Source organism: Macaca fascicularis, chromosome 8, assembly GCF_037993035.2.
Source record: "Macaca fascicularis isolate 582-1 chromosome 8, T2T-MFA8v1.1".
NCBI lineage: Eukaryota > Metazoa > Chordata > Mammalia > Primates > Cercopithecidae > Macaca > Macaca fascicularis.
The window spans coordinates 8,740,185-8,754,387 of NC_088382.1; the positions used below are offsets into that span (position 1 = coordinate 8,740,185).

Below are 14,203 nucleotides of genomic sequence, written 5' to 3' on the forward strand. Positions count from 1 at the left end.
CTCTCCCCCCTTGGCTTTGGGAGCCACCTCGCAGGGGGGTGAGCCACCCCCGCCGAGGTGGGGACTAATAGCCACCCCTCTCCCCTTGGCTGTTGGGGCCGTCGCAGGGGGGTGAGCCACCCCCCGCGAGGTGGGGACCAATAGCCACCCCCCTCTCCCCCCCCTTGGCTGTTGGGGGCCACGTCGCAGGGGTGAGCCACCCCCGCGAGGTGGGGACCAGCCACCCCCTCTCCCCCCCCTTGGCTGTTGGGAGCCACCTCGCAGGGGGTGAGCCACCCCGCGAGGTGGGGACCAATAGCCCCCCTCTCCCCCTTGGCTGTTGGGGGCCACGTCGCAGGGGGGTGAGCCACCCCCGCGAGGTGGGGACCAATAACCCCCTCTCCCCCTTGGCTGTTGGGGCCACGTCGCAGGGGGGTGAGCCACCCCGCGAGGTGGGGACCAATAGCCACCCCCTCTCCCCCCCTTGGCTGTTGGGGGCCACCTGGGGGGGTGAGCCACCCCCCGCGAGGTGGGGACCAATAGCCACCCCCTCTCCCCCCTTGGCTGTTGGGGGCCACCTCGCAGGGGGTGAGCCACCCCGGTGGGGACCAATAGCCACCCCCCTCTCCCCCCCCTTGGCTATTGGGAGCCATGGTGGACTCACAGCCGGTTGACGCTATTCTGAGTAGTATCGTCTCCCTCTCCGGAAATAATGAACTGTTTCACAGACGGGTGTACACTGTCAGTGTATTGCTCCCGGGACAATCATATAATTAATTATTATACATCAAGGATCCATTTTATTAATTATCAATAATAGTATCAATTAATCGTTTACCATTAATTATTAATAATTGTTTGAATAGGTTATGATCTACTCCAAGGATTAATTTTTAATATCAATGTCATTTATCAATATTAATATTTCTTAATAATAATTATTATTTTATTGCCAATATCACTTAGTATTGATTTAAGTAACGTTAATTGTTGATATTATTTTATTATTAATTGTATTAATATTATTAATTATTAATTTTTAATTCTCATCATTAACTTTTTTAACCAGTATTAATTTTAATATCTTAATTGTGATTTTTAATATCTACAATTAATATATATTATTTATATTTATTAATATTAGTAATTAATAGACTTTTTCTGATATCCGGCTAGGATAGGATGATATTACTCCCCGTGTCGCAGAAAGTGTACGCTGCTCTATGATGTTATTCCTAGTAGCCAGGGGGTAGAGGTTATTATTAAAACTACCGCAGTGTGGGTATATCCCGTCGGACATCTTGTTCCTTCTTTCCAAGGTAGGAGAGGATGATATGACTCCCAATATCACTGTGGGCGTGGAACTCCACCGTGATATTTTCCCTAACATCCAAAGGTAGAGAGGGTGATGTTTCTTCAGATTTCGCAGGGGTTGTACACCACCCCTGTTATATGTTTCCTAATATCCAGATGGTGAGAGGATGACATCAGTCTGAATATTGCAGGAGGTGTACACTCTCTGGTGATATTGTTCCTAATATCCAGGGATGGAGAGGATGATATTACTCCCAATAAAGCAGGGGGTGTACACCCCTTCTGTGACATTGTTCCTAATAGCCAGCCGGGGAGAGGAAGATATTACCGCCAATATCGCAGGGGTGTACATCCCCTTGGGATATTGATCCTTATATCCTGGGAGGGAGGCGATCTTACTAGTGGCAATATCGCAGGGGTTGTACACACCCACTGTGCTATTGTTCCGACTAACACGATATGACTCCCAATATCACGGGGGAGTACATCCTCCTGTGATATTGTTTCTTATATTCAGGGGGAGAGGATGATATGACTCCCAATATCGCAGGGGTTGTACACACCTCCTGCGAAATAGTTCCTAATATCCCAAAGGGGAGAGCATAATATTACCCTCAATATCTCAGGGGGTGTACACCTCCTTTGTAATATTTTTCTTAATATCCATGATAGGAGAGGATGATAAGACTCCCAATATGGCAAGAAGTGTACAGCCGGCTGTGATATAGTTCCTTACATCCAGGTAGGGAGAGGATGATGTTACTGCCCATATCGTACAAAGTGTAAAACCCCTTCGATATTTTGCCTACAATCCTGAGGGGAGAGGATGATATTACTCCCAATATGGAAGAAGGCGTACACCCCCCTGGGACACTATGCCCAATATTCACGTTGGGAGATGATGACAATATGCCCAATATCGCAGGGGATGTACACCCACCCTAGCATATTGTTCCTTATATCGAGAGTGGGAAAAGAAGCTATTACTCCCAATAACGCAGGGGCTGTGGCTGTACACCCCTCCTGTGATGTTGTTCTTTATATCCTGGGGAAGAGAGGATGATATTACACCCAATACCGCAGGGGGTGGACACCCACTCAGTGATGTTGTTCTTAATGTACTCCACCTCCCACCACCAGGGATATCGTTCCTAATATCCAGGGGAAGAGAGGATAACATTATGCCCAATATTGCTGGGGAGTATACACACCCTCTGTGATGTGGTTCCTAGTATCCAAAGGTAGAGACGATGATATTACTGGCCATATCGCAGGGGGTGTACACCCTTCTGTGATATCGTTTTTGACGTTCAGTTGGGGGAGACAATAACATTAATCCCAATATCGAAGAAGGTGTACATACCCCTGTGATGTGGTTCCTAATGTACAGGGGAAAGAGAAGAATATTGCTCTCAATATCGCAGGGGATGTAACCACCCTTTCCCCCCTATATTATCCCTAATATTCAGTGGGTTGGCGGCTGACAGTACTCCCAATATCCCAGAAGGTGCACACACACCTGTGATATAGTTCCTACTATCCAACGGGAAAGAGGCTGAGTTTACTTTCGATATCACAGTGGGTGTACACCGCCCCCAACCCCGGGGTATTGTTCCTAATATCCAGGCGGGAGGAAGATGATATGGCTGACAATATCGAAGGGGGTGGACACCTCTTCTGTGATATGGTTGCTGATATCCAGGGGGTGAGTGGATGATGTGTACACCCCACCTGTGATATGAATCATAAAACCTAGAAGAAGAGAGAATGATATTGCTTCCAAAAACACACGGGGTGTACACCCACCCTGTGATATTGTTCCTGTCATCTAAAGGAAGAGATGACGATACTACTCCCACTACCGGAGAAGGCACATACCCCCCTGTGATATTGTTCCTCATAACTTGTAGGGGAGAGCATGATATTACTTCCAATATGACAGTGGCTTGACACCCAGTCTGTGATATTGGTTCTGCACACCAACTCTGTGCCCCTCGTTTCCCATGCGTTCTCTCCTCACTGTTGGAACCTCGGGGGAGGCTTTGTCTTTGGTTACAGATGACACGAGGGGTCTGAGAGGTTAAGAAAGTTTGTTACTGGAAAGGGGTCCCAATCCAGACCGCAAGAGAGGTTTCTTGGATCTCATGGAAGAAAGAATTCGGGGTGAGTCCATAAAGTGAAAGCACCTTTATTAGGAAAGAAAAGGAATAAAAGAATGGCTACTCTGGCCGGGCGCAGCGGCTCACTCCTGTAATCCTAGAACTTTGGCATGCCAAGGCAGGTGGATCACCTGAGGTGAGAAGTTCGAGACCAGCCTGGTCCAACATGGCAAAACCCTGTCTCCACTAAAATACAAAACATTAACGGTGTGGTGGCAGGTGCCTGTAATCCCAGCTACTAGGAAGGCTGAGGCAGAAGAATCGCTTGAACCCACGAGGTGGAGGTTGTACTGAGCCAAGATCATGCCACTGCATTCTAGTTTGGCCAACAGAGCAAGACTCCATCTCAAAAAAAAAAAAAAAAAAAAAAAAAAAAAAAAGGAAAAAAAAGAATGGCTGCTCCCTAGGCAGAGTGGCCCCAAAGGCTGCTGGTTGCCCATTTTCATGGTTATTTCTTGATCATACGCTAAACAAGGGTTGGACTATTCATGAGTGTTCCAGGAAAGGGGTGGGCAATTCCCAGAACTGAGAGTTTCTGCCCTCCCTTCCGAGACCATGTAGGGTAACCTCCAGATGTTGCCATGGCATCTGTAAACTGTCGTGGCGCTGGTGGGAGTGCCTTGTAGCAGTTAATGCATTATAATTAGCACATAATGAGCTGTGAGGGCAATCAGAGGTCACTCTCGTGGCCATCTTGGGTTTGCGGCTTTGGCCAACTTCTTTACTGCAACCTGCTTTATCAGCAAGGTCTTTATGACCTGTATCTTGTGGGGACCTCCTATCTCATCCTGTGACGAAGAATGCCTAGCCTCCTGGAAATGTGGCCCAGCAGGTCTCAGCCTCCGTTTACCCAGCCCCCATTCAAGATGGAGTCGCTCTGGTTCACGTGCCTCTGACAAGTTGGCCTGGGTTGAGCGTTCCCTAGTGTGCGGTTGTTGAAGCTATTCCTAGGAGTAAGAGGGATTGTCAGTAGGAAACAGGCCTGTTAGCCCTGGGGCTGGCACTCTGCCCCAGTATGTCGGTCTCATTTTAGTGGTGACAAAACTGGGGCTCAGAGACATCAACTCCCTCATCTCGAACCCCCAGACTGTCAGTGGTGGGCTGGGGTTGGAATGTGGGGCTTGAAGACCCATCATCTCCTCTGGTCCCCCAGTCTCTGCTGCCCAAGAGGAACAGGATCCCAGGATCCAGGCCCCTCATGGCACCAGCCAGGGTGGGTGGAGATGGGAAAGCACAGTTCCAAAGCCCCCCGGACTCTGAGGCAGGTCGGGGGCCGAGAGCAAGCCGGACCTGCGGACCCCACCCCGAGAAGAATGGCTGCAGGCCCGGCCCAGCGGGCAGGAGGTCTGTGTCCTCAGTCAACGTGACGGCGCTTCCCACTCCTCCAGCCAGGCCGTGCTGTCTTCACGTTTCCAATCATTCGGCCTCCTCTCCAATTCCCAAGCCCAACCCATAGAGACAGCGATCTGGGGTCCACGTGAGGTTTGTCAGCAGCTCTGACCCGCTGCTTCCCGCCAGTCTCGCGGCCGGTTCTGGAAAGCTCTCTGCTGCCCCCTGGTGGGGAGGCTCGGGGCAGGGCTCTGGCTGCAAGCATGGGGTCCGAGAACCTCCTGGCTCTGTCACCTCTGCTGGGTGGCAAACCAACCCAGGACTGAACCAGTGACACCTGTGGCACTCCCAGAACCTCCTGGCTCTGTCACCTCTGCTGGGTGGCAAACCATCACAGGACTGAAGCAGCAGATGTGTGCCTGATTCCCTATGATCAGAGCTCCGCCCACTGGCAAGTCTCTCTTCGGGCCTCAGTTTCCCCTTCCATTAAACGAGGTGCTTGGGGGATACCAAGGAGGGGTAACAGCTTAGTGAGGATGGCAGGTTTCTTCTGGGGAGATGAAAACATTTTGAAACTAGATGGCGTGAGTGGTTGCACAGGACTGTGAATCCACAAATGCCACCACATTATTCGCGTTGAAATAGTTCATTGCATGCGATGTGAATGTCACCTCATTTAAAGTGTTTAAAAGAGGGGCCTGGGAGAGTGCAGTGTATGTGAGAATCACGTGGGACACCCACAGTCTCTGAACCTCGGTTTCCTTGCTGTAAACTGGCAAAGAGACCGTGCGAGCTGTGTTCCCTAAGGCCAAGAGATTCCAACAAGGAAAACCTGGGATTCCAGGGACTGGGATGAGGGCCGGGGACCGGAAGGGGAGGGGTGTGTGGGGATGGCTTGGGGGCAGCCCAGATAAGGCTTTCAATACTGGGTAGCAGCGTCTACACAGGCAGAGATCCCTGCATCTCACTTCCCGCAGGGCTGACCAGTGGCCAGAGGTGGGACTGGCCAGGCTCAGCCCAACCAAGTCTGGGAGCAGAGGACACTAAGTGAGGGATCCCCGGGGCCACCCTCACTGGCCTGTGGCTCTCCCGACACCACAAGAGTGGTCCAGGAGCTGACCTTGGGTCCTAATGGGGGACACCTTCCTGGCTGCAGGCTGGCAGGGTGGTGTGGTGGTCAGTGTACTGGGCTCTGCGTCTCTGCCCCTACCTGCTGTGTGACGGTGGGCCAGACACCTAACCTCTCTGTGCCTCTATTTCTTCAATGGCAAACAGGGACACTAGCAGCCCCCACATCCGGGCACAGTGGCCTGAAGGTTAACGTCAAGGGCGGCACGAGACCTACAGCAAAAGCTCTGAGCAGGGAGAGCAGGGAGCTGCCTAGAGAGTTCCACCACCATCTCCCCTCTGGCCACCGAGAAAACCGAGGCTTATGGTGACCTGGCCCAGGTCTGTTGAACTCACGGTCCTTCTCATCCCCAAGATCAGAGGGCTGCCACCAGGGAAGGAGCTGGCCCCTAGACACAGCCCAGGAAGCACACAGGGAAGGATGCCCTGGGGACTTCGGTATGTTATTGCAAAGAAAAATTTATTGCTATTTGAACTCTGCTTTCATGCCCCACTTCCCAGAAAATGAGCCACGGGAGCCACCAGGAGAGGGAGGAGACCATCCTCCTTGCACAAAACCCACTCCCTCGGATGCTGTCCTCAGCGAGGGTGGCTGGGGGCCAACCAGGGGGCCCACCCGCAGAGTGGCAGAGGAGGCAGGTTGACCCTGCGGACGTTGAGCTCTGTGGCGAAGGTCCTGGCCTTCTGGTAGAAGAGGAGCGACTTCTCACGGTCCAGGAGGAAGTTGTGGGAGACGGTGGCCGGCCGCGTGTAGATCTTCAGCTGTGCCTTCTTGTTGCCCAGGTCCACGGCGGCTGCCAGTGCCAGCTGGTAGTACTCAAACGGGTCCTGAAGGGGACAGGTCATGCTCAGCAAAAGGGGGACTCGGAGCCCATCTTCCCAGAAGCCATTCCTGTCTCCAGGTCATTCCACATGTCCAGCCAATGCTGGCTCAACCCATGAGCTCCGAAACCTGTTACACTGCTGTGGTCTCAGCTGCAGGAAGTGGGGACGACCCTGACACCACTGGAAGCCTTCCTGACTGTCCCTACACCCCACTCACCCCAACCGTCCTGCCCCAGTGCCACCCTCTCTGCAGGCAGTGGCTGCTTTCCCCATGGGCCGAGGTCAGGGCAGATCCTGCCTGCTCTGAGAGTTCCATGCAGGACCCGTGGCTCCGAGCCACAGCAGGGGCACAGCATTGAGTGACCCAGGCTCCCCTCTGGCCCCTGTCCATGCTGACCATTTCCAGGCCCTCCACGGGACAGGCCAGGTACAAAACCATCTCACAGGTGTCCTCTCTGGCAATGTTCCCTGAAATATTGACGGAGTGTGACGCCCCAGACATCCACTCCCATTTTCAATGCATCTTTGGCCCAAACTCACCATCCCTGGGTTGGGATGCCTCCTCCCAGACCTCCTCCTTCACCCTCCCATCCCCCACCCGGCTTCTCCCCAGGCACCTCCTCCACATGGGGGTCACCCAAGGAACCTCTCTAAGACCCATGCCTGGCCTGTCCTTTACCATCTCAAGATGGCTCCCAGGGTCAAGGACAAAGTCCAAGATGCAGCAGTCCATTCCCCCACTGCCCCGCCCCACACACGGAGCAGGGGCGTGAGAAGGCCCCGAGTCACCGCCACTGCTCATCCAATGCCCCCGGCCCAGCCGAACACTGGACTCTGTGCTGGGTGCCTGGCTGAGCCTAACGTCCTTGCTCCCAGTCTGAGGGACCTGGGAGTAAACACTGACCACACAGGGTGGCCCAGGCTGTGGCAGACGGAAGCCCAGGAGCCTGTGGGGGGCCCAGGAGGCCCCAGACTCAGCCAGGGGTGGAAGGCAAAGGCTTCCTGAAGGGGTGGGGGCATCCCAACTAAACAGGAAGGAGCCAGCCAATGCATATGTCTCTGCGTGTGCCTGTGCCTTTGTGTGCCTGTGCGTGTGTCTGTGCCTGTTTGTGTGCCTGTGTGTGCGTGTCCCTGTGTGTGTGCCTGTGTGCATGTCTGTGTGTGCGTGTGTGCACCTGTGTGTGCGTGTCTGTGTGTGCGCGTGCCTGTGTGTGCGTGTGCCTGTGCCCGTGTGCATTTGTGTGTGCATTTCCATGTGCCTGTAGTGTGTGCAACAGCTAGTGAGTGGCAGGCTGAGCCAGGACACACTTAATCTTCCCTATTCCAGGGCTCACTCTCACGTGTACACTAAAGGGGACCCCATTTTAGAGGCAATCGGCAAAGATGCCCATTTACCCCTGCCTCTCTGCCAGCCTTCCAGGCCCCATGCAGCCCGGCGTTTTCTCCTACTCCTCTGGGCCCTGGGTCCAGAGCCTCCTATACAAGGAGGAGGGTGTAGCCTTGGAAAGACAGCCGCCCTTGGGGAATTCCAAGGGGGCCTCCCTGTGGGAAGCTGGCCTGCGCTGACAGCATAGTCACGATGAGGCCCAGAGGGCTGTGCATGGGAAGGAGGTGAAGGAGGCCTCTGCCCCTCAACCCCAACCGTGGACTTTGGCCTCTCAGGTACTACTTGGCCCTTTCCTTCCTCCTGGGCAGGCGGAGTGGGCGGCAGGCTTGACCAAGAGAGATAAAGGCCTCTTCTGGGAGGCCCGTCTCCCTGGGTCCCAGGCGAGCCCCTGAGCGGTAAGTAGCGTCTGACACTTGGCACCTCCCTGTCTGGCTGGGACTTGGGAGGCCACAGGGACCACTTCTGACCACCAGGTGTCGCCAGCACTGGGCGGGGGCCTTCCGGGCAGCCCCAGGCCTGCGGTGGGGGATATGATACGGGGCGAGGTCGTAGGGCTGCCCCAGCTCCTCATGTTGTTTTAAGGACCCCAAGATCTCGGCCCCTGGACTGGAGTGCCCTGGCCCCTCAGCCCATAAGGAGCACTGACGCTGTGCCGGTGCGATGCTGAGTAGGGGCGGTGCCTGCTGGGCAGAGGGGTGGAGACACGCCAGGTCTGAGTCTGACAGTCCCAGCTCTCCACCCCTGCAGGGCTGGGGGCAGAGGGAGCACAGCACCTCCGCTCCAGACAGACGCGACCCAGCAAGGCCTCAGCCTGGCTGGCTGGGGCCCCGCCCCACTGCACCTGCCCTGAGCTGGGGTTTCCCTGTCTGTGAACCCGATGGTAAGACACTGGTCCCACCCCACCCTTCCTGGGTGATGTGAAGATTCAAGGTGTCTCGGGACTCCAGGAAGGAGTTGCTCAGTGCAGGCTGGCACCCTGGGCAGGCTTCCTAGAGGAGGCGCCAGGATTTGGGTTGGATCTTGCAATGTGGATTCAATGTGAGGATGATGCCGTCCTCTGAAATGTCCTTCTCCCGACCCTGTTTTCTTTGTTAAATGCAACTTGACACTTGACTGTCAAGACTCAGTTTTGGTGTCACCTCCTCCAGGAGGGTCCCCCTGACTACAATCCCCCTTCTTTACCCAGAGGCCACCATTGCCCACTCATGTGTCAGCCTCCCTGGCTGAGACTGAGTTCTTGAGGGTGGGGCCTGGTCAGCTTGGGAGCTGGGTTGTATCTGCTAACATTGCCGGTTCCTCCAGCCGCGTGCAGAGCTCCAGGGAGGCCACTGGGCCATTCCTAAGGCAGGCTGGAACCCAGGCCTCTGGGTCAGGGTAGAGATACCACTCCAAAGGGGCCGGGAACACCCCGAGCCCTGCCCCTCCCCACCCACCTTCAGGTCATAGAAGATGATGTCACCGAGCACCAGGTACACCTTCACGTAGTAGAGGGTCTCCTCGTCGAACTCCAGTGGCGAGTTGCAGAGCTACAGGGCCTTGAGGTAGAACTGCTCTGCCAGCTTGCCCTGGCCCAGCTGATGGTGCAGGACAGCCAGCCAGTGGTAGGCCACGTGCTCGTTCAGCCGGTCCCCTGGGGTGCAGGCCAAAGGGGCAGGTGTGAGGACGCGGCTCCCTGGGGCAGGGAGGGCACAGGCCCCTCAGGAGCAGGTATGCAGACCCCGGGCAGCACACCTGGCTTGCCTCCAGGCACCTGTGGTCGCCTGGGCAGCTCTGGCCAGTCCCTTCCAGGTTCCCAGACTCTTTCCCATCTGCAAAGCAGAACTAATAAGGCCTGCCCCTGTCTACTGTGAGGCTTTGGCAAAGTCGGACTTGGATGGCCCAGCTCTGTGCCTACACATAGCCACCTGCCTTTGCTCACTGGTTTTAACCAGGGGAGCCCAAAAGCCATGCAGTCCAGGTGCTCCCGGGCACCCCGGCTCCAGGCAACCCACAGACGTGACATCCGACTCCTCCTGCGTGTGTCACAATCAGAGCCCCCTACTTTGGGGAGTCAGCTGCACACCTACTGTGTACTGGGCCACGGGGCACAAGGTGCTGGGGCATGCGGCCTGCCTAGGGTTCCCTGTCTCTGGAGGGGGACAGATGACCCTGGCACAGCACCAGGGGATGCCCGGCCTTAAGGGGCAGACTGCTGGAAGGGGAACTGGGATTTTATCAGCCAGAGAGCCGTGTGGTTGATGAGGTTGGGAAGGGCACAAGATAAAGGGAATGTGCCACTCAGCCTGGCACATACAGGGACCAACGAGATGCCTGGCATGTCTGGAAGGCAGAGGGCACACTGGACGGCCCTTGTGGTCAGCAGCGGGAACAGGCAGAGGAAGCAGAGCTCAGTCAGGCAGGGAGCTCTGCACTGCGTGAGAGACCTCGGGCTGTGCCCCACAGCCGGATGGGGAAGCCAGTTGGGCAGATCTGCCTGCCTGGACAGGAGACCAGGAAAATCCAGCAGCTGTTTCAGCTCCTGCCCTGCAGACCTGGAGGCTGGGCTCTGGCAAAGTGTAGGTCCTGGCAGGGTGGGGGCTCAGGGGACTTACCCAGAGTGATGCTGAGTGCTAGGGCCATGTAGGCAAACTCCAAGTCCTCCTGGGGCTCCTCCAGGGTGGCCAGGAGTGCCACCAGCTTTTTGCACAGCTGTAGCTGCAGCTCCGCCTTGCAGTTGCCCATAGTCACTGCCAGGGCCAGGGCCAGGACCCGGTCCTACCACACAGGCAGGTGGGGTCAGGTTTCCCGCAGCACCCACCTTGCCCAGCGCCCTCCTCAGAGCTCAAACATGTGCTTGGAGCTTCCCACGCCCCAGCTACCCCTGCACCTCCACACAGCTCTGTGCTCTGGGATAACACACAGTTCAGACACCCAAGTTGGGGGCTGAAGAGTCACCTGAGGCCCATCCAGCTACACCCAGCAGCCTCAGACCAGCCTCTCCCACCTGGGCACCAGGGGTCTGACTGGGGGGAGCCAGCACTCCTCTCTGCTCTAAAAACACCACATTTATCTGTGCCCAGGGCTGAGCCACACCGTGAGCTCAGAGGAAGGGAGAAGCCGTCCCACTTCGGGGTGCAAGCAGACCTGGGCCTCCCACTGACATGCTGTGTGTCCTTTGACATGTCCCTGTGCCTCTCTGAGCCTGTTTCCTCATCTGGAAGATGGGGACAGGACTTCTCGCTCATGGTTGCTTGAGATCATCAGGTACAAGGGTAGAGCCATTGTCACATCCAGGCCCCAAACGTTTGTCCCGGGCAGGGGCACGGTCAGTATCATTCCCGGTGAGAACACTTGGAAACTAAGCATGTGCATGGGTAACCCTGCCTCCAGGTGGGAGACCTCTGCCCTGCCACAGCTGTGCCTCAGCCCTCCAGGTGCCCCCCTGAGGCCCACCCGCATCAGCCCACAGGCCAGCTCACCCGGTAGAAGGACACGGCTTTCTCCCGCTCCCAGGCCCCATTGAAGAAGATGTCTCCAGCTGCCTCAAACAGCTGCAGCCCCAGGCTGGGGTCGCCTGTGTACAGGACCACATTCTGTGCCACCTGAAAGGAGACAGAAGTTCCCTCAAGACCCACACCTGGCGAGATGGCCATGCCCACCTTTGCCAGCCTCCTTCCTCTCACACACTACAGGTACACCTGAGCATTTTTCAGACCCTGTGCATTAGGGCTGCCCCCACCACTGGCATGAGGACAATGAACTGATGCACCTGAGTGCCAGGAGGTGACTGAGCAGCTGCAGCCCAGGAACCCGACACCTGTGAATCCTACCACCAGGGCTAGCCCTAGCCCACTCCCCCTGCACTCAAACCAGTCTCCGTGGCCCCCAGATTGCTGGGAGCCCAGCCCCTGGCTCCTTTCTGCGTTGCCACATCCCTGCCACATCAACAGTGTTTGTGGGTGGGCCTGGTCCCCTCTTGGCCATGAGCTCTTGATCCCTCTTCTCAGCTCAAGGAGGTATACAGCAGATGCTCAATAATGAAAGCTTCACCAGGCTCGTGGGCTTCACAATTTGTTCCAGATCACACTGTGTTTGGGAAAGCCTCTGAAAACAGCCACTGATAGATTCATTTTGTAAGGAGATGTGCCACGTGTCGCTTGGAGCAAGTTCTTCTGTGTGTTAACTGAGTGGTCACATTATTTGAGCATGTGCTGTATACCAGCAGGTGCTGGGCACTGTGAGGGGCCGTGCCTCTGCCCTCAGGGAGAAGATGCTGGCCACTGGGGGAGGATGTGAGGGAACCAATTAGAGGGAGGGAAAAGCACACAACAGGTGCTCAGCAGTGGCTTAGGAATGAGTGGATGGATGGATGAATGGATGAGGAGATGTAGACACATGGATGGATGGATGAGTGTGTGGATAGATTAATGCTGGGATGGATGGATGGATGGATGGACGGATGAATGGATGGACGGACGGGTGGGTGGATGACGGGTGGATGGATGGATGGATGGATGGGTGGATGGATGGATGGGTGGATGGATGGATGGATGGATGGATGGGTGGAATGATGTGTGTATGTCTGTATGTATGTATGGGTGGGTAGATAATGTATGGATGGGTGGAGGGTAGACGATGTATGTGCATATGGATGGATAGATGGTGGATAGACGAATGTATGGATAAACAAATTGACAGATAGATGAATGGAGGGATGGATTAATAGGTAGATTGGTGGGTGGATAGATGAATGACGGATGGATGGACGAACAGTGAATGGATGGATGGGAGAAAGGATGGATGATGGAAGGATGGATGGATGGATGAATGGATGGGTGAATGGATGATGGATGGATGGAAGGATGAACAGGTGGATGGATGGATGATGGAAGCATGGATGGATGATGGATGGATGGATGAATGGATAAATGGATATGTGGATGGATGATGGATGGATGGAAGGATAAACAGGTGAATGGATGGATGATGGAAGGATGAATGGACAGATGGATGGAACAACAGGTGAATGGATGGATAGACGGGTGAATGGATGGATAAAAGGATGGATGAATGATGGATGGATGAATGATGGATGGATGAACGGACAGATGGATGGATGAAGGGACAGATGGATGGATGAATGGACAGATGGATGGATGATGGATGGATGGATGGATGGATGATGAATGGATGGATGGATGATGGATGGATGGATGGAAGGGTGAACAGATGTATGGATGGATGATGGAAGGATGGATGGATAAATGGATAGATGGATGAATGATGGATGGATGGAAGGATGAACAGGAGGTGAGTGGATGGTTGATGGAAGGATGGATGGATGACAGATGGATATATGGATGAATGGATAAATGGATGAATGGATGATGGATGGATGAATGGTGGATGGATGGAAGGATGAACAGGTAGATGGATGGAAGGATGAACAGGTGGATGGAAGGATGAACAGATGGATGTATGGAAGGATGGAAGGATGAACAGGTGAATGGATGGATAGACGGGTGAATGGATGGATGAGAAATGGATGGATGATACAAGGATGGATGATAAAAGGATAGATGGATGAATGGACAGATGGATGGATGATGGCTGGATGGATGATGGATGGATGGATGGATAAATGGATGGATGGATGGTTGGATGATGGATGGATGGATGATGGATGGATGGAAGAATGAACAGATGAATGGATGGATGATGGAAAGATGGATGGATGATGGAAGGATGGATGGATGGATAAATGGATAAATGGATGGATGGAAGGATCAACAGGAGGTGAGTGGATGGATGATGGAAGGATAGATGGATGATAGATGGATGGACGGATATATGGATGAATGGATAAATGGATGGATGATGGAAGGATAGATGGATGATAGATGGATGGACGGATATATGGATGAATGGATAAATGGATGGATGGATGAATGATGGATGGATGGAAGGATGAACAGGTGAATGGATGGATGATGGAAGGATGGATGGATGAATGGACGAACAGGTGGATGGATGGTGGCTGAATGAATGGATGATAAAAGAATGGATGGATGATGGATGGACGAATGGATGGATGGATGGATGA

General features: G+C 54.3%; 2 protein-coding genes across 5 annotated transcripts in view; one reads left to right on the top strand and one right to left on the bottom strand.

Moving 5' to 3' along the window:
- Window positions 1–14,203, top strand: part of DEFB108B (defensin beta 108B) — an 875,574-nt gene that overhangs the window by 715,247 nt on the left and 146,124 nt on the right. The window lies entirely within an intron of this gene.
- Window positions 6,351–14,203, bottom strand: part of LOC135964607 (SH3 domain and tetratricopeptide repeat-containing protein 1-like) — a 50,862-nt gene continuing 43,009 nt past the window's right edge. For 2 of the 4 annotated variants that reach the window (XM_065518757.2, XM_065518758.2), the window contains 4 exons: window positions 11,580–11,702; window positions 10,713–10,875; window positions 9,555–9,751; window positions 6,351–6,737 (listed from right to left, as the gene is read on the bottom strand). In XM_065518757.2, coding sequence (XP_065374829.1) covers window positions 9,648–9,751; window positions 10,713–10,875; window positions 11,580–11,702 — 390 coding nt within the window. In that variant the 3' untranslated portion in view covers window positions 6,351–6,737; window positions 9,555–9,647. Of the gene's footprint in view, window positions 6,738–9,554; window positions 9,930–10,712; window positions 10,876–11,579; window positions 11,703–14,203 lie in introns of all 4 variants that reach the window. The other 2 variants (XM_073999948.1, XM_073999947.1) reach the window with 2 other exon arrangements.